We start from the raw sequence: 19,465 nt of genomic DNA, 5'->3' as shown, positions 1-19,465 counted from the left end.
TGATCACTGATCATAACTTATTTAACAATTGGAACTAGCTTCTACGTGAAAGGGTGCTATAGCTGCAGCTAGTAGCACTATATACTGTTTATTAACTTGGTAAAAATCCAGTATCCATTCTATAAGTGTCTCTTGTCACTTCCCAGGCCGCCATTGTAAATAAGAATCTGTTCTTAATGACTTGCCTGACGAAATAAAGGTTTTTGTGGCAGGCAAGTTCCTGCTTAAAATGGGTTATAAAAAGGGTATCATGACAATTAGAGTCATATAAAGCCATTTAACAAAAGCCTGTCTCATATAACATCTTTGAAGAAAAGCTGTGCTGAATCTCTACTTGTACTGCCTCCCACCCGCTACAGCCTCAATTTCACAACCCTGCTTGGTGGACCCATCTGCTCATACTGCCAGTTTGTGTCTTTTGTTGAGCAAATTAAGATCACCCCCCCCCCTCCACAACCTCTGGGAGTGGTGTTCCTCAAGACCTGTCAAGTAGTATCTCTGGAGTGGGTCAGGAACTATCTAATGAATCTTCTCAAAGCCTGTGCTAAAGAACTACCAGCTCCAATGCTCTCAATGGTGCCCTGTGGGCCTGGCAGTGGTCATGAGGATCAAACACTACTCCGACTGGATCCAGGTCAGTTTGTAGGGTTTATGGCTGGGGCTGCTGCTGTGAAAGCAGACTACCAGATACATCAGTAACAGATTTACATGTACCTGAAGGAAATTAGTGTGTACACTTGCTTAGGTTGGTTGCATACTCAAATGGTGATTACTTTTGTTGTTATTGCTGTTGAGCTTCACAACTTTCCCTCTTGGAGACCATTGTATATGACATACATTGGTTTGTTTCCTCCTCTTCTATTGCTATGCATCTTATAAACATTTCAGAACAATTTTAGGCAGTTAATTGGGCAAAAAAGCTTGCGTACAGTAAAAATGTCTTGCTCTGACTGAGCTTTATTAAGGGACCTTGTTGTATTCTATAACAAGACAAGAAAATAGGCAATGTACTTGAAATAAATAAGAATCAAACAGCCAGCTGCACAACTCACTTTGCTGTCTTCATTGTAGTTCCTCATTTTGTAATAAAGTATCTCTTCTTTCTTTCCACAAATTACCAACGACTATTCCGAGGAACAAAAGTAGTCCAAGGTTTCTGTTTGACACAAATTTCTTCCAGCAGTCCTCTGGTTTGTTGATGTCCAGTGTGTAAATCTATACAATAAAAGACAAATACATAAAAACCTGCTCAATAAATTGGGTTATCAATCTCAGATTATTGGCCATTTTTCTTCATTTACATATTAACAGTCATCTCATCATTATCCCCCATTCAATTAAATCAGGTGGACTTTAGATCAACCCCTGTACATTTATTCTTTCATTCATCGTCATTCATTCGACTCATGTACCAGAGCCCACCACCTGGGAGCGTGTGCCACAGTTCATTCACAGTTTAGAGCTCCAGGAGTTAAGTACTATACACATAAAACATTTCATATATTTGTGAAGAAAATATCACATTTCGATTCCTTCATTACCCTAAAGCAGCGTTCAAAACTTACATTTTCCACTGGTGGCACCGGTGCTACCAACTTGTTTAGTTTGTGGCACCAGCACATCATATGGTCGCACCAATTATTTTAATGCTGCGCATCAACTAGTTAACTAACTTGCTTGTAGAAGGTATCTTACACAACAGTCACTGTCTGGAACTGCAACCGTTATTAAATGCTACACTGCTCCGTCTAAACGTTTAGTGCTGAAGACAGAGTGAGTGAGAGAGGAGGTGGGGTTATGCACACTTCAGCGGTGTGTGTGTGTGTGTGTGTGTCAACTAGCCTGGCAGTCAGAGACCCTCAGGGGAGGAGAGAGTGCAGCGATAGTGCGGAAAATTTGTATTGGAACCATTTTGAATACAAAATAATCGATGATGAAATTCGTTGCCATCTATTTTTATATTTGAATTGTAGACACTTTTTACTGGCACCAATGCAACCCATTCAAATGTTATATCGCATTACCTCCAAAAAAGTCGCAAATGCAACCAATATGGTCGCAGTTTTGAGCCCTGTAAAGGAACATGCACCATGGGTGGGGAACTACATGTTTACTGTGCACTTGTTAAATTGACATACTGTATAATAATAATATTGTTATACATTGCATGAGTCTTACCTGACGTGTGAGGTGAATGGCCACTGTGGACAATACAGCATAGTAAGGGAGAGTCTGGTCAGCATTGACCCCAGCCAGGACCAGCCCTGACATCATGGCCACTACAAAGCCACTCAGCCAGGGCTTGGTTTGCTCCTGGAACTTCAAAGCTGTAGACTTTACCCCTATCTTGATGTCATCGTCTTTGTCCTGGTGACAAGGGAAAGGAATGAATAATAATCAAAAAGACAAAAACACTGCAATTATTCATACAACCTGCAATCATTCCCACAACAGTTACAATTTGTGTAGTGTCAAACATCTCAAACATTGAGAAGAATATATCTCCATAATGAGAGTATGTGATTTTGACAGCAGACATTACCTGATGGGCATATATGGTGTCGTAAATCAGTGTCCACATCAGTCCTGAAAAGTACAGGGGTAGGCACACTGACCAATCACAGGAGCCCATCACAGCAGACCAACCCAGCAGTGCTCCCCAATTGAAGGTCAGTCCTGGGGGCAAAACCAAACAATGTGACACAATGCAATTCATATTGTAATGGGGTCGGGGACTATTATTTTGAACAATTCTAAACAATGTAAGTATTCATTAGACATACCTAATACAAGCTGTGGCCAGTAGGTGATCCTCTTCATTAGTGGATAGGTGACAACCAGAGATAGGGAAGCCGCCCCGAGAGCTATGCTGTGAATGGGAAATGCGATGCAAGAAAAACATTACATAAAAAAGTTTAACACAACATAAAAGACTCAATCCAAGTGATCTATATGAGCAGACATACCTCTGGTTCACAATGTACTGTAAAATATGAATGGGAACGGTGAATAACAGTGTCAACTGCTTTTGGGTTTTAATGGACTTGTAGCCTACCTGTAATAATTGAGGCAGAGCAGCACCCCCAGCGCCAAAGAGAGCTGCCCACCCAGGAAGACCAGGGCCTGGAACTGAGAGATGTGCCCTGAGGCTATGGGCCGAGTGGCTGTCCTGGATACCTGTATACAGAAAGACTGCATTGACTCAAGAGTCTTTGTCTCTTCAGTATCCTCCTGACCATATTTCCACATCAACTACTATGGTAAATGGTAAATGGACTGCACTTATATAGCGCTTTTCCACCTTAGCGGCACTCAAAGCGCTTTACAATGGCCTCTCATTCACCCATTCACACACCAATGGCGGTAGCTGCCATGCAAGGTGCTAACCTGCTCATTGGGAGCAATTTGGGGTTAGGTGTCTTGCTCAAGGACACTTCGACATGTGGACAGTCGGAGCTGGGATTCGAACCACTGACCCTTCGATCACTGAACGACCCGCTCTACCAACTGAGCTACAGCCGCCTACTAGTCTATTCAGTAATTCTGTGTTTACGTGTGATGTGTTATGAACTAAAATATCTGATAAACACAATGAATATGTATGTTTTATTGTATTTCGACGAGTATGTTTTATTGGTGTATGACCTTCTTGTCGAAGTCCTTGTCCCACATGTCATTGATGGTACAGCCAGCCCCTCTCATTAGCAGAGCTCCAGTGCCGAACAAAGTGAGCATGCCCAGATGTGGGAGGCACCCAGGGTCTGCAGCCAGACCAATGCTCCAGGTACAAGGCAGATACAACAGCCATGTTCCTACAGTACACAGCACAACACTGTCAAATATACTGAATACGTTCATTCAAGAATAGCTTAACTTAATTCAATGAGAGCAACTAATAATATCCACAGACTTCAGGGTATTCATATCAATGGAATACGTAAATAATGATTCTAGACCTATTACTTTACAATTGTTATATCACCGCTTTAACTATTCAGTTTAATGTATGTGTAGTACTAACCAATTGGCTTATCAAGGCGCATTAATCGGAGGTATGGCTGCACGGCTGCTGGTGCAGAGTTCACGACCCCGGCAGCTGACAGGCTGAAAGGTCTTTTCCCACATGTTTCTTCCAACCTGGTATATGGCTGTAACCATGGTCGCTGGTTGTGAAAGACTCGTTTCAAAACAATTGTCTCCGAGTGAGGAAAGTCGGTCCTTTTATCTCTGTTCAGGAAGCTGGTAGACAGTGTTGGGAGGTAGGATTGGCAGCTTCCATGGTGTATCCTCCTCAAGGTGTTCAGTGTTAACTGAATGGTAAACCTGGCAGGGTTCATCTCTCTCTTGCTCCGGGGTCAGACACACACTAAACTTCCCTGTCCCATCTGAAACATGAGGCAGTTTGTAACACGCTGTTTGGTCATTGGTAAACAAATAATGTGCTTTGTCATGAAAGGCAGGCCGTGCACAATGGAAAGCTCTGCCTGCACGGGGAGTTTCTTTTGTGCTTCATGTGAACTGTTGTGTCCGACTGTGGGGTCTTGCACACCGTGCAATAAGGCATTAAGAATCGTGTTTATACATAGCAGTGTGGTGTCAACGTCTAAAGTAGCTAACCAATAATTCTTAAGAGACGTTTAGAGACGTTTTTTCTCATTCGTGACTGACATCTGACAGCTATGTCAGAGTCAAAGAAGAACACATCTGGCTAATTTAGCTAGTCAGCTCATCTCAAGACTGCAGAAGCAGTTTCTAGTTACCTTTCGTTAGCTCACCATTTCCTGACTATCTATCGGTATCTATATAGTTCTTCTCGTATATTTCGCATGGGTGTAGATCGCCCTGAATCAGTAGAATTGCATATAGTGACAGTAAAGCGTACCCTTTGAATGAGATGCACGTCGACAACTCCTGTACTTCTTTGAGATGGATGTATAGGTCTTTGATTAGCATGCCAGAGAGTGACTTCCTGTTTGTATACTTGAGGTACGTCCTGTAAAAGTTCCGTCGGGATTCGGGAATCCCAAATGTCGCTGTTGTACTGCTACTCCACGTGGAGTAGCAAAATAGTCAACATATGATTTGATAAGACTTCATCGGTGGAATTATAATACAATAGATCTTTATTGCACAACCATATTCCACACAGTTGTAATATAACCTGTCAGGCAGTCGCTCAGTGCTTGCTGGAGGAGTTTCTTTGTGCACCCGTTGCTTGTTCACGGCGCTGCTAGTCTCACGAACGGAAGACGGCATGTGAAGTCACGGGGAAAATGGCGAATATCTACGGAGCTAGCCCTAGCATCTGAATGCTGTCTGGGGCGTGTTGTTTCTCTATATTGTGTGAGTATTCAAACATCTAAATGAATACTTTAGTTGCATGCCCAATGAATGTTTAATATGCTATGTGTTGAAGATGGTGTGGCTTGGACACAGTAGGCTTCCCACCCTGATAAGCTAGCGGGGCTTTGAGGTGGGTCAATCTTAGTTTAAAAAAAGGGGTTCCATTCTTCTACATTCAACATTGATTCCTCTTTGCTCTTCGCAAGAAAAGTAAAGGTTAGTTACCCTGATATATTTGTAAAACACGAGTTCCACTAACGATACACAGTCGTGCTCAGTCCTCATTAATTTGACGAGTGTCTAAATCAATCCAGATAAATGCAGTGTCTTGCGATTAATTATCACAGTTGAGAGGAACTCGGTCAACAATGTAAGGTTACCACAATTGCCACGGGCATGGTAACGTTACAGGGTCAATGGTGGCCTATATTTAACATTGTCGCAATGTAATTTTGTGTACTACTGCCTTTTGGTACTAAAGCCTAGTTTATACTGTAGCCTAGTGCCAATCGATTGATCTAAAACGGAAATTTTGGCTCCTGAGCCTAAGTCCAAATGAATGGAGGTGAACAGGTAGACATGTTCGGGCGGCTCTGTGGCGCTCCCCTCAGGTCAGAGCCGGCGGGGCCAGTTCGGTGCCCTCGGGGCTCTACCCCATGGAGGTATAATATAACTACCCCCGCACACCCCAGTCCAAACCCCGTCTCTAGCGCCCTCTCTATGACCTTCCCACGGCGAGATACCGCTGTTTGAATCCCGTGTTGGCGCCCTCTGGTGGTTAGGCAGTAGGGTTGTAAAATGTATACTCGAATTTCGACTAGATGTCGATTTAATGAATACTCGAAAATGCATACTCGATCTTCAAAATGTAGATTTGATTAGTAAGCTACCGCAAAGCAGCGAGCATCGCACGGCCTCCGGAGTCCCGCCCATCTTCTAATCATGCCAAGACACTTTACGTTAGTATTCATTCTTCTCAACAAAAACAGCCAAACGACTGTATCTACACAGACAGAAAAGCTTTGTTGGAGCTTGTTCTTCACAATGGTGAATTGCTAGTTGGCTAGCTAAAGTGTGGTTATAACTGGTACCCGATCAAAACTGACAGTATTGGAAATTGATTTTCTATTTATTTACGCATATAAATGGTATCTTGCATCTTTCTAACCCCTTTTCAAACTAGCAATAAGATTAAGATATGCGTCTAGGAAGCTTCTCACTGTAATCAGAAGACACGTCTCTTGTCTCTCCTCTGCCCAAATTCTGTGTTGCGCAACACCCGCTCACATGCCAGTGTTTCCCCTAGGATTTGTTTCAGGGGGCTGGTAGGCCCTGTTAGTACCTGATCGGTTCCAATAGCATCTGCACATGCGCACTTGTTCCATCATCTTGTACGGCAACATCACTTGACAAACTTGATAATGGAACCGATCTGGCACTCACAACTAGGGATGTGCATTCGAAAACCGGTTCTTGTGGAGAACCGGTTCCCAGTGAATTGATTCCTTGGAATCGTTAGGATATATCATGCTGCCCACAGGAGGGCATCCTTGTCACCTGTACATTACTGACATTTGTTCAAATAACAAGAGACTCAATACCTAGGCTAGATGAAAGAACAACAGGAAAATACATAAAATCAACATCACTTGTCCTGGGTTGCAGTTATATAATGAGACACCAAGAAAATAAGAAAATGCATATATAATAATCATAATCAATAACCCTTGTAAGCAGAAGAGAGGACTACCAAATTCCTGAAGGTAGAAGATCTATAGAAAATAAATCATATCTATAGCATCATTCAGCCCTTGGGAACGCAAAGCCTGTAGTCTGTGGATCCAGCGGCTTTCTAAAGCGTCGGAAATACGTCAAACTACGGAAGTTAGACGATCTCAAACGTCCGTTTCAGTGCGACTTTAAGGGTGCGAATTAAAAAATAATCTGCAGTGCGCGAACAGTGAGAGGTTCTTAAGAACACTTTTTACAAACCGACAAACCCTTTTTGGCTTTTCCCAATATATGAAAAATTGCAGAATAACAGCTGCTTGAGCCATATTTTGCCTTGTAGGCTATGCACTGGCTTGCATTTAGCCTACCTGCAGTTTCGTGTAGGCTGTGAGTGATGCGGAGAACCAAGTAAAAACACTCATTTAAAAAAAGTCTTTAATGATGATTTATTAGACTAGCCTCCCGTTCCTAGGAATAAAGAGAAGTAGGCTACATTTTAATTGAATTGTGATGGCACCAATGCCTGACAATCAGTGACATTATAGGCCTACTGAAAGGCTACTTTTTCCCCGTAGGCTTATAGCCTACATCTCCACCTCGAGCTTCACTTTTTCCATCTTAATAGCCTGTTTTATTTCCTCTTGTATAGAGACATCACATTGTCTACTCCAACCTGAAACTATAAAAAACTATAGCCTACATTTGCTTTATTTAAGCGTCCATTGCTGGTCTAGGGGTGGCAGCTGAAAGAATAAAATATATTGATATAGGCTACAATTGCTTTACACTAGGGATGCACCGATGCATCGGCCAAACATCGGCATTGGCCGATGTTGGCCTTGTAGACTGCCATCGGCAAATAAAATGACATTCACCGATGGTAGGGGCCGATGTTATGTCGCAACAATTACGTTTTTTTTGGTGCAAAACGTAGCCCTACCCAGCTGCAGATTCGGAGAAGATCCGTGACTTAACGCCGCAAACGCACGTGTAGTTTGCTTTCAAATTAAAATGAAATAAAAATCTGCGTTTTTGGAACCCAACACTTCATTTCTTTGTTTCCCTGGCACAAAAGGGGGAAATAAAATAAAATAAACATTGGCCATCGGCCGGATGGTAACTTTAAACATCGGCATCGGCCCAGAATTTTGCAATCGGTGCATCCCTACTTTACACGCCATAAGAATAGTCATAGCACAATGATCTAACCTACTCGTGTTCATGTGGAGGATAATGATAAAACATAGGCAGTATTTTTCCAGCTTTCCTTCCTGCCTTTGGCAGTAGCGACTGTGTTGCGCCTATAGATATATTTCTATAATATTGCTCCTCTTGTGTGAAATGCGGTGGACGGAACATGGTTATGCGTATTGTTTGCCTTGTCCATGGCCGTGTCCGAATACCCATACTAAGGTATGTGACTGGTCATTTCGAGCAAATGCCTCCCCTTTTACCGTGAACGCACTCATAGCTAGATTGGACCAGCTGGGTCGATTTAACGAGTTGATAGCCACCGCCGTGATTGCGGTTGTCCAGTTTACTCGAGCGAGCTATAGCGAAAAGTTATCCTGAATATGTTGAATGAGCTTCGTAGTACGGGGCCCAGGTTTATTAAACGGACATGTATGGCCTAAATACTTAACTACTAACCTACTAACTAACCAGCTAGGTAGCCACGAGAGGCTGTTGCCATGGAACATGGTAATCTAAGATATACTTTAATAATCCCTGTGGGGGAAATTAGGGGTTTCAGCAGTGGAAAATGTACAGTAACAGTGGGAAAGGTACAGTGGAATAGATAGATAATATGCATAATAGATCAAATTAAATTACAAGGAAAAATTACAAGAGAAATTACAAGAAGCGAAAAAAATATCTATGCATACAGTATGTCTAGGTATTGGATACATACACACAGTACATATATACATACAGTCTGTGTAGGCATATGTATAATACTAATTTGAGTATAATAACTTAACTAGTGTTAAAGGACAGGTTCAGGATTTTAGCATTATAAGCCATGTTAAAAGGTTATTTACGATCATATACATTGGCCAATATCAAAGTTTCATCAAACAGTGCACTCTCGAGATATAGCCTGTTGCCGCTAACACACTCAATGGATCCATAGGTGCATAGACAAAATCCCTCAAAAACACCATAAACTCTAGTTTTCAAAGACAGGAAACTCACCGAGTGGTCACTGGTGTCTCGATGTTCTGACAAAAGAATTGCCACAAAAAATATTTTTGTCTTCTGTAGGTATTTCCCATGTGATAGCATACCTCTGAAGTCTGGGTGATGGAGGAAGGTACTCATTTAGGTAGGTAGGGTAGGGAGGTAGGTACTTAATTGATCCCCGGTGAGGAATTGCATAAAATGTTTTGTCTTTAATTTTTGCCTTTAAGTCTGGGATCATCATCTTTCAGACAACACAGCCCACCATTCAGACTTTTTGTTTTCTTCATTTCATATTTCTTACTGATGTTCATGTAGTTTTATAGTTCACTGATTGATTCATTCTCTCGTCCCACAGATTCCAGGCATGTCCACAAGTCTGACCAAATGACCCACAATCAGTCTGTCTCTCAGCAATCCAACTCTCCAAGTCAGTCATTCCAGTGCAATTATTGCATCCTCATCTTCAAGTCTAAGTATTTCCTTCATGAACATGTCAGCAAGGTGCATGGCTTTGATGTGGACGCATCTCAAGGTGAGGGTGACTTGACTCCCCCAAAGACTTCCACCGCACCAACCTTAAAATCTCTCTATGAATATTCAGGACACCTTTTTTCTTGTCGGCACTGTGTCTTTACATCCTCTAGTTGGCCTGTTATTTTCAAACATGAAAAGATGTTTCACAAAATGCCATTGGATGGAAGGGGGACTGTGAAACCACTAAAAACCCAATCCAAGGCCACATTGAAGAAGGCTACTAACGCAACCCAGCACAAACAAGAGGAAATGGAAAAAATGAATCCCTCTACATCCAAATCTACCTCAAAAACCAACAGCTCAAGTTCATTGTTGAAGGATTTGGAAACACACATAGGTTCTGCAAGGAATATCTCTAATGTCAGTCCATGTCAGTCAACACCGAAGTCGTCGGTAATGAAACTGAAGTCGCCTGACCAGGAAACTGATGTGCAGAGTGAACCAAGGAACACTCACAACTGCTTGCTCTGCAGTTTCACTTCATCTTCATTGATGGATCTTCGTAGTCATCAACAACAGAAGCACGTTTACCATTACAACATGCGGGCCAATCTTTGCCCATCAGTGACTACACTACAGAGTCCGGAAATGGCATTAGGGTCCTTTCCCAAGCCTGCAAAGAGAACTCACGACAACGACAACCTCTGGTATCCGGCTATGAAAAAGCGCAAGGAGGATGCAAGTAACCTTGAAAGTATCGTAATCAAAACTAAGTTATCAGGGGGCTCTAGTTTTAACTTTGAGGTTAGTGAGGATGAAGAGGAGGAATGTTCCTTTGGAGGTGAAATGGTTGACCTTGCTGACGTTGCAGATGGCAAAAGCTCTGACAGATCACATTACTGTTGCAAACACTGTCATTTCAGTCACAAGTCCTCCCGTGGTGTGAGCACCCATTATCAAAGAATGCACCCTTACATTAGGTATAACTTTCAGTACATCCTTGATCCAGATGACAAGAGTGCTACTTACCGTTGCTTGGAGTGCCCTGTTGAGTTTGCAACTGTAGATGACCTCAAGAAGCACTACAGGGATGACCACCCACAAGCCCCAGATGTGTTCATGCTTCGATCAAATGCGCTTGCTCTAGTGTTTAAATGCTTTTTCTGCACATATGCCACCAACGCAAGTAAATTCTTGAAAGACCATTTCAAAGAACACCACCCAACGGAAAAAATAAACAATCCTTTGATGTACTATAGTTATCGTTCCAAGGATCCCCAAGAGAAGCATTCTCAATCCCAAACATTCACTGGAACATCTAGTCCAAGGAGTGCTGGCATAATATCTCAGAAGAAGGCACAGGCATGCAATGAAACTAGCAATACACCCCCAAAAGTGAGTCCTATCTCAAAAAGAGTTGATGAGGACATGTACCACTGCAAGCATTGCATTTTTAGTAACAAGTCAGTGGCTGCCATGCTTGTCCACTATCAAAAAAAACATCCAGAAGCAAGAGTGACAGTTGATCAAATCAAAATGGCATCTCTCTCCACTTCCTCAATCCAAGAAATTGAGAAATTACATGTGCCATCTCAGGTGCTTAAGTCTCCACAGAAGATGGTTTCAGAAACTTCCAAATTCCAGGGAGTTAAGCCTCCAAACTCGTCTCTTATTACATCTGATGATCCACCAGAGGATGTAGACAAGATATTTTTCTGTCAGGTTTGCAACCACAGCCTCTCTACTGTGAAGGGGATCATCACTCATCAAAAGAGAGCCCATAAGGGCTTTAAGGTTACCGCTTTACGAATCCGCACCTATTCAGCTGAGGTTCAAAACGATACAAAAAAGTCTCCGCTTTCAGCAACGGTCTCCACAAAGGAAACCCTACCCTCTAGCCCTGAAGTTCACACAGCGATAGACAACTTGTTTTTCTGCCAAATCTGCAACTATGGACATCCCTCTATCAGGGGGACTTTAAATCATCAAATAACAAAGCACCTTGATCTCAAAGCAAATGCTGATCTGGTCCTGGAGCATACTGCAGTGCTTCGTGGACAAACCCAAACATCAGTTGAGGAAGGATCATCCTTTACTTTGCCTTTTCCTCTTATCCAGGAAGAGACGAAGCAAATGTTCTACTGTCAGCTGTGTAACTTCTCTCAATCAACAATAAGGGGAATTTTGAACCATCAATGGAAAAAACACAGTGGATTGGATCGATCTGTTAAGGAAATCAAGAAGTATACTGCCAGGGCTTACGAACAAGCAGGGAAGTCCCACCTGATTAACACAGACTTGCCTAACTCCTCATTCTGTAGCTCTGGTGTCACTGGTAGAACACAGATGTTTTTGTGTCAGCGCTGCGACTATAGCAATTCTACAATTAGAGGGATTATGAATCATCAGAGGAAAAAACACCCTGATCTGAAAATATCCGCAAAACAAGTAGTCAGACACACTGCTGCTGTTCGCAGCCAAAAAGACCAGAAAAAGGACAATCTCTCTGGAAAGAAGTCCTCCATTACAACTTCACCAGTTGAGTCTGAGAAATCTGGAAAGCTCAGGTCCTTACAGTGCAGCAAATGCCCTTACACAACTGCACACCTGTATCTTATGAGGAGGCATCTGATCAGAAACCACCAGAAGATGGTCAGCATCTCAGAACTTGTAAGTTCATCTTACAGAGATGGCCAGTTGGGGCCAGGTTATCACTGCCAGTGGTGTGCTTATTCCCATGCTGAGGCAAATAGAGTCTACAAGCATTGCCAGAAACATCATCAACAGTATACTAGTATCAGCCTTGAGCACATTAAATTGCGCTTATATGCTGGTCCTGAGCGCGCTCAAGTTAAAAAACAGGGACCTAGCTCTGAGAGCAGTGTTAAACATGAGCGCACCACCCTACTTACGAGAGACACAAAGATATCACTATCTCAGAAATCTGGGGGGAAAGCAGCAAGGGTATATCCTTGCAGAGCTTGCCCGTTCAAAAGCGCTTGCTTTGCAGGTATCAAAAGTCACTACCGTGCTGTCCACCCATGGTGTGTTAAGGATGACGGTTCTATCCTAGATGTTGTCAGGAGCAAACAACTGTCTGAGAGCAGGCAGAACCTGGAAGGAGATGTGTGCAATAAGATTCCTGGTTCATTTGACAGGCAACAGCAGCCAGTTGATGGTTCTGGAAAATTAACAGAAAGTATGTCATCTCATGAAATCGTAACATCAAGCAGAATGTTAAAGTGTCCTCTCTGTTCCACATTGTTCAATACATGGCATGGTTTGAAAACTCATTGTGGAAGGAAACATCCAGATTACAGGCCTGATCCAAGTCTTGCTCTGGAAACTCAGTATGACTCTGAAATAAATGACCCCTCTTTATACTCCGCATACAAGTGCAAGCTCTGTCCATATGTGAACACCCGTGGTCATGGCGTTCTCACTCACTGCCAAATGAAACATCCGTCCTTCAAGGCTAGGACAGAAAACTTTGAAAGAAAAACGGTTAAGTTCTTCAACACGAATGCATGTTTGAAGAGCAAATCGGGGAGGATCACTGGATTGAAGGGGTACTTGTGCAAACATTGCCCACTCGCCCACCCTTCTTTGTTCTCATTGAAAGTTCACTGCAAGAGTGAACATAACCGGACTCCCTCAACTAAGCTCAAAACTGTTAAACAGGCCAATGTCATCAAAAAGCAACTGTTATCGAAGTACCGCAACACCCATGGCACAATTTCCCAGGCTAGAATTGTAAGGAAACGGAATTGGAAGTGCCACCGCTGCAAGTTTTGTTGCGCTACAATGAAGATCCTTGCCAGCCACATTAACACGAGCCACAAAAGCACTGCAGAATATACGTACACATGCTCTTTATGTTCTTATTCATCTTTAGTACCAAGGTACCTTGCAAATCATTACCGGAGGATGCATGGTTCGGCTGCATACAACCAGTACTATATACCAGTGCAAAAGCGTGTCGAGCAGCAGTCAAGTAAACCTGGAGCTAATATCATGCAGGACTTGGCCATGAAGAATATAAAAACAAATCCGGACAAGGAAAAAAATGTCAGCAAATTGTTTGCGCCGTCTGAGAAAGGCCCATTTAAATGCAAGAAGTGCACCATGTTGTCCTTTGACTCAACTCTTCTGCTCAGCATCCATTACACACAATTTCACCATTCTGACTTGAAGAGGGACTTTACTATACTTTCAAGAACTATAGGTAATGGCTCAGAGCTATACCATTGTGGCTACTGTAACATCAAAATCCAGAGCAATCAAGAGCTGTGTTCACATCTCAACCACCATGCTGTGTTTCGGGAAAGGAGGACTCCAGTCTTTGTTGAGCCACAACCAAGGCCCAAGCCTGTCAAGGTAATTTATGTAGCATTTAGCTTTCCAGATTGCAGTATTACACTTGAGGATGAAAACTGTCTGACCTGATCTTACCCTATTCTAACTTTTTAGCCTGAAAATGAAGAACTGCCCAAGTCATCCCCTTCTAAAACTACAGAGATGGTGGACCTCGAGGAGCGATTTGAGGAAGCTACAGGTTTCCATTGTGACCAGTGTGGACGAGCTTTCATGTCTCTGAAAGGTTTACGCTCACATGAACGGAGCCATGCAGCCCTGGCTGCTTTCAAGCGACAGACCCCCCTGCCTAAGCACATGTAAGAGGAATAGATTTTTCTTTATACCATGTTCACATACAAGTTGCATACAAGTTGAGAAACAGAAATGTCACCTTTAGCACCTTTAACAGGTGTTTTCTCTCTATATGAACCACTACATTTGTAATGTGACTAGATTATTTTCTCATCTGGCTGCTTGTCTTCTGGTGTCCCCTAGATTGGAAGACCATTTTAGTTATCGACCTGGGACCACCAAGCCATTCCGATGCAGGCTTTGTTCTTATAGAACCAACTTAATGATCCTCTTGAAGAGCCACCTGTTAAAAAACCATCAAGGTGAGATAATCTTATAGTTAATAGCATACTATAAAATATACCTGAAATTAATTTCCATATGTGGAGCGACATTTTGGATGACTTTGTATTCCTCTTGCTGGCATAGCGGAGTACCCAGATAAAGACCTTGGCGTCCCCACAACTAGCAGTAAGGACATGGATAACAACCTTAGGGCCTCAGATCCTCAAGAGGGTGTCGACATGACTGAACTTCCCAATGAACCTGTCCTCACGCAGAGTAAGTGGTCCACCTTGAGTTCTTTAATTGTTAAACTTTGTACAATAATTTCTATTAGTAGTCCCTGACTTGTATAATTCTTTCTCCTCATAGAACGTGGGTACTTCGAGCCCCCAGATGTACAGCAGCAGTTGAATCGCTACAAGCAGATTGCCCGGAGTAAGGCCCCTGCTCCAGCACCCCTTCAGGCTGCCTTGCCATTCCAAGATGGCTTGTTCCATTGCGAGTTCTGCAACTTCACCACAGGACATATGTCAAGTGTTCGTAGACACTACCTAAATCGACACAATGGAAGAAGGCTCCTTAGGTGCAAGGACTGCTCCTTCTTCACTTGCTTCAGGTAAGAGTATGTCAATGAAAATAGCTCATATGTTATTAGCCGTTTCTTTTTCTGAGTACCCAGAAGCTCAAAGCCATGATATAGTGGACTCTAATGAGAATCCGATCAGATTTTGTATCAGATGCTGATTGGTCCGTGCAGACAGTGGGCTATGCGGAGAGGCTGGTTTGGCCTCTGATTGGTCACTGTCCTCAGATTTCTTTTCAAATATGGCTAACAAGTCCTGCCCTCTAGCAAACCGTCAGTAGCTTATCAGGCACAGGTGCGATTTACTTGGACTTTCTTCCACGTTAACTCTCACTTCACAGAGGTTTTTATTACACAAACTGCAAAGTGTATTCCAAAATTAGTTTTTCATTTAGTCCCGACTATACGCTACTGATGAAATAATGTTAAAATGTAACGCTGTACCCGACTGCATTTTGTAAGTCAAGGCCTGTTCAAACCAGAGATTCGACCATTTGTTCCTCCTTTTTCCCCCCATATGTCTAGGCTGTGGGGAGAGCGCGGGAGTCGAGACAGCTGTCAAACTTTAAACTCAAACTCGCATGCAGCACAATAAAAGACACCTATTTTTCTTGCTTAACATGAATCATCTATCCCACACTGTACTTCAGATGCCCCCATGTTTTTATTCAGTGTTTCCCATAGCCTACATTAGGGTTGGACGATTTGGGCAAATGCACATTTGAAAGCGTGTGCGAATAGGCTCATGCGTTGAGCAGCAGTCAACAAGAAAATGTTTTGGCTGTCACTAAAGCATTTTTGCGGACGTTAGGGCTCAATCTGTCTATGGGAAAATGTATTTTTCCCACCAGATATCTTAGTTAATGCAATAAGACTTATCTAGGAAAGCATTTTTGTGTTTTGATATTCCGTTTGAGAAATGCACATGATTGCTGGCGCATAGTAGGCTAGGCTAGACGCATAGCGGAGTGGAAAGGAGTTCCCTGCCTCCTTCCCTCCGCTATATCAGTCTTTCTTTTTACTGCATAACAAATAGCTACAGCAATAGCCTAGCTCTAAAACAAATGTTTGACCTGTCCTATATAAAGCACAAAGCAGGTGAGTGGTCTTAGCCCACCAGCGCGTCTTGACAGTGGAGCAAAAAAACAACTGCTCGACTTAATCTCTGTCGACTTCAGGGCCTCCGACTGATGATTTGACTCGTCAACTTTCAGGGGGCAGCCCTATTCAAATGCAGTTGGATTTGAAAAGTAGGCTAATGCGCTGGCTCTGCCCCCTTGCCCATTTTGTGGTGCTTGACTCAAGACTAGCCTTTTCTATCTTCAGTGTTTTGTTTAGGCATTCATGCCATGGTTCTTATGAGAGAAAATGATTGAAGTGAGTAGTAAGTAAATTGATTGAGCTACACATTGGTGTATGGTTGCATGGCAGTTTGTTAATGTTTCTTTATGATTTGCACTTCTCAGGAAGAAGTTTGAAATGCACATGGGGGCAGGAGGTTCTACCTGTTTAGCAGAAGCTCCCAAAGACCTGAGATGTCCCCTCTGCCTTTACCACACAAGAAACAGAAACAACATGATTGACCACATCGACCTGCATCGTGGTACGTTTGTGCCTAATTATAAGTAAATGATCTTGGCTGGTTAGAATCCACTCGGGGTCTGCCACCTTTTTCTGCCATGCCCCAACCGAAAACTGATTTCACCTTTTTCTGTCTAATTTCAGAGGAGCGGGTGGCTCCAATAGAGGTGCGCCGTCCAAAGTTGTCCCGTTACCTAGAGGGCATTGTTTTCCGCTGCCACAAGTGTACCTTCACCAGCGCTTGTGATGAGAATCTGCGTTTACACATGCTGAAGCATGATGACATAAAGCCTTACAAGTGCCGCTTGTGCTACTTTGACTGCATTCAGCTGAGTGAATTGGAGGCTCACCTCTGCGACAAGCATCAGGTTAGTGTTCAGCAGTGCACGATTCTAGATTTCTGAAATAGTATGGTACTCATCCACATGGGTAAGGATGCAATTGTCCGATGTCACAAATGCCCTATGGCCAAACATTAAGTCCTTAATATCTCTTTATTTAATTCCTGTAGGTCATGAGAAACCATGAGTTGGTTGGGCAAGTCAATCTAGTGCAACTGGAGACCAGGCATGGCAAGGCTAATGAGGAAAAGGAAGAAAAATGTAACATGGAGCCCAGAAATAAAGAAGATGACAAAGAAATCAATTATGAACAGGAGAAGCTAGTGCATCATGAAAGAGAAGAGAACCAAGCAGAACAGAACTACAAGGAGAACAGGGCACAGCAGAACCTTGGAGAACAGACAGAAGATGGAATCGCAAACCATGATAAGATGGAACAAAACTATGAACCCACTCAGAATCAAGGAGAGCATATGAGGATGGAGATGGACATCAAAGCAGAACAGGACGATGAGGCAGAGAATACTTTGGAAAATAAATTTGAAATACAGGAGGGAAAGAAAATGACAAGACCAAACAATAGATACCATGTGAATAAACATGAGGGGATGGACGTAGTGAAACTAAACTGTGAATTACATGAGATGCAAGGTCAGGGACTGGAAGGGGAGTTCAATCCAGAGTCGAACCACAACAACGACGAGAAGCAGTTCCATGAGGAAACGGGGGGCAGAGTCTCTCAGGACAGGCTTATTCGTCAGAGGCAGGGAGGCACTGATGAAAACAATGGAGATCAGAATGAGAAATCTAGTGAGATGCATGGGAAAGAAAACAATGAGAGCTTGGAGGAACTGTCCATGGACTGTGAAGAGGAACCAGTGCACAGAGAGAGGAATAATGAACAAATTGACCAATACGGTGAGATGCCAGTCCTGGAGAATGTCTACCACAGAGAAGACACATACAGCAGTCTGAACGAGGAGGAGCAGCAAACGGAGGAGAAGGATAAACTAGACCATACTGACAAGTGCAATAAGATACAGGAAGAACAGGACAAGAGGGATGAGAATCCAGGATATGTGAGGGAGGAAAGAAGAGAAAATGACATCGCACCGTCATCTGCACCACGAGGTAAGAAATCATGAAGCTACGGGAAAGGATTCATGCAATTAGTGGTTTAAGCATTGCGGTTTTTACATGGTATTATTCTGTCCCTTGTCAATATACTGTAGATGGCTGCACATCCGTGAGGAAGAACCCATTGATCAGCAACGAGAAACCGTTTTCCTGCAAGCTCTGTGGCAGGACCCTCACCAACACCATTGAACTGGAGCGTCATGTCTTGCGCCACGGACTGTAACTGACTTTTCCTGCAACTAAAACATATGGTTGTTTTTAAAGCATAATGCATTGCCACCTGGATTACATTGTCGTTGATGTTGTGTGATCACGATGCAAGTGTTCATGTTCATTTCGTTAGTAAGAATATCCACCTCAGACAATACCTGAGTAATCGCACAAGTGTATGGTGAAGGACTTATATATGTCTGTCATTTTACAGTACATGAATGTATGAGTTACAATAGATGTTTTATACAATTTGTAAATTTGACTGGTTATCTTTTAAAGTGTATTTTGTAATAAATGATTTTGATACAGCTGCCTTGTTTCTTTGATATCACACTTATGACTAGGCAGGCACGCTAACCCTAACTCAATATACTCACAAATACTCACTAGCAAGACAAAGGAGATGATTGTGGACTTCAGTACAGGAACAAAAGGCTAGGGATGCCCATCTCTGATTACCTAACTTTGACACAACGCAGAGGCCATCCTAAAGAAGGCACAACACCTCTAATTTCTGAGGTGCCTGCAGAGATGGTGCATTAGCACACAAACACTTGTAAACTTCTACTGCAGTATCATAGAGAGTACCCTGACTGGAGGCATCACAGCCTGGTACACCACCGACCACGACAGGAATGCCCTTCAGGGTGGGGAAAACAGCGCAGAAGATCGGTGTGGAGCTCCCAGACAGCAAGGATCTCTAAAACCAACGCTGCTGCAGGAACCATCTCCATCACAAAAGACACCAACCACCACAGCTACCACCTATTCGCACCATCCCACCGGAGAGACGGAAGATGGCTGAGCATCAGGACCGCGAAGGAGATGTTCCACAACAGCTTTCCTGACACGGTCTGCAAGCTCAACAGCTGCAGTAGACTGACTGAAGACACTCTGGTCAGATCCCACCAACCACCCCTCTGCCTGGACAGTTAACCCTCCCCCC

The 19,465-nt window shown here is 43.1% G+C and overlaps 3 protein-coding genes across 3 annotated transcripts; 2 read left to right on the top strand and 1 right to left on the bottom strand.

Moving 5' to 3' along the window:
• Nucleotides 1-841: 841 nt before the first annotated feature.
• Nucleotides 842-4,952, bottom strand: coq2 (coenzyme Q2 4-hydroxybenzoate polyprenyltransferase). Its single transcript, XM_084457557.1, has 9 exons — nt 4,883-4,952; nt 4,022-4,385; nt 3,646-3,812; nt 3,056-3,177; nt 2,784-2,869; nt 2,543-2,676; nt 2,179-2,367; nt 1,053-1,215; nt 842-872 (listed from the first exon to the last, which is right to left on the bottom strand). The coding sequence occupies exons 2-8, from the start codon at nt 4,335-4,337 to the stop codon at nt 1,063-1,065; spliced, it is 1,167 nt and encodes a 388-aa protein (XP_084313683.1). The 5' UTR covers nt 4,338-4,385; nt 4,883-4,952; the 3' UTR covers nt 842-872; nt 1,053-1,062.
• A 5,428-nt stretch (nt 4,953-10,380) lies between these two features.
• On the top strand, nt 10,381-12,805 carry LOC311324868 (zinc finger protein 462-like; the record flags this gene model as incomplete). The annotated part of the gene is made up of 2 exons (XM_084457465.1): nt 10,381-12,477; nt 12,743-12,805. The coding sequence occupies 2 exons, from the start codon at nt 10,381-10,383 to the stop codon at nt 12,803-12,805; spliced, it is 2,160 nt and encodes a 719-aa protein (XP_084313591.1).
• A 3-nt stretch (nt 12,806-12,808) lies between these two features.
• LOC311324517 (zinc finger protein 462-like) lies at nt 12,809-18,680 on the top strand. Its single transcript, XM_084456986.1, has 9 exons — nt 12,809-14,109; nt 14,203-14,405; nt 14,584-14,702; nt 14,809-14,940; nt 15,034-15,280; nt 16,714-16,850; nt 16,973-17,196; nt 17,340-18,300; nt 18,402-18,680. Exons 1-9 carry the CDS (start codon nt 12,934-12,936, stop codon nt 18,527-18,529), a joined length of 3,327 nt encoding a protein of 1,108 aa, XP_084313112.1. The 5' UTR covers nt 12,809-12,933; the 3' UTR covers nt 18,530-18,680.
• The last annotated feature ends 785 nt before the right edge of the window (nt 18,681-19,465 follow it).

Source organism: Borostomias antarcticus (assembly GCF_949987555.1).
Source record: "Borostomias antarcticus genome assembly, chromosome: 23".
In the NCBI taxonomy this organism is placed as follows: Eukaryota; Metazoa; Chordata; class Actinopteri; order Stomiiformes; family Stomiidae; genus Borostomias; species Borostomias antarcticus.
The sequence above is the reverse complement of the archived record's forward strand: the minus strand, read 5'-3'. Positions and strand labels throughout refer to the sequence as shown.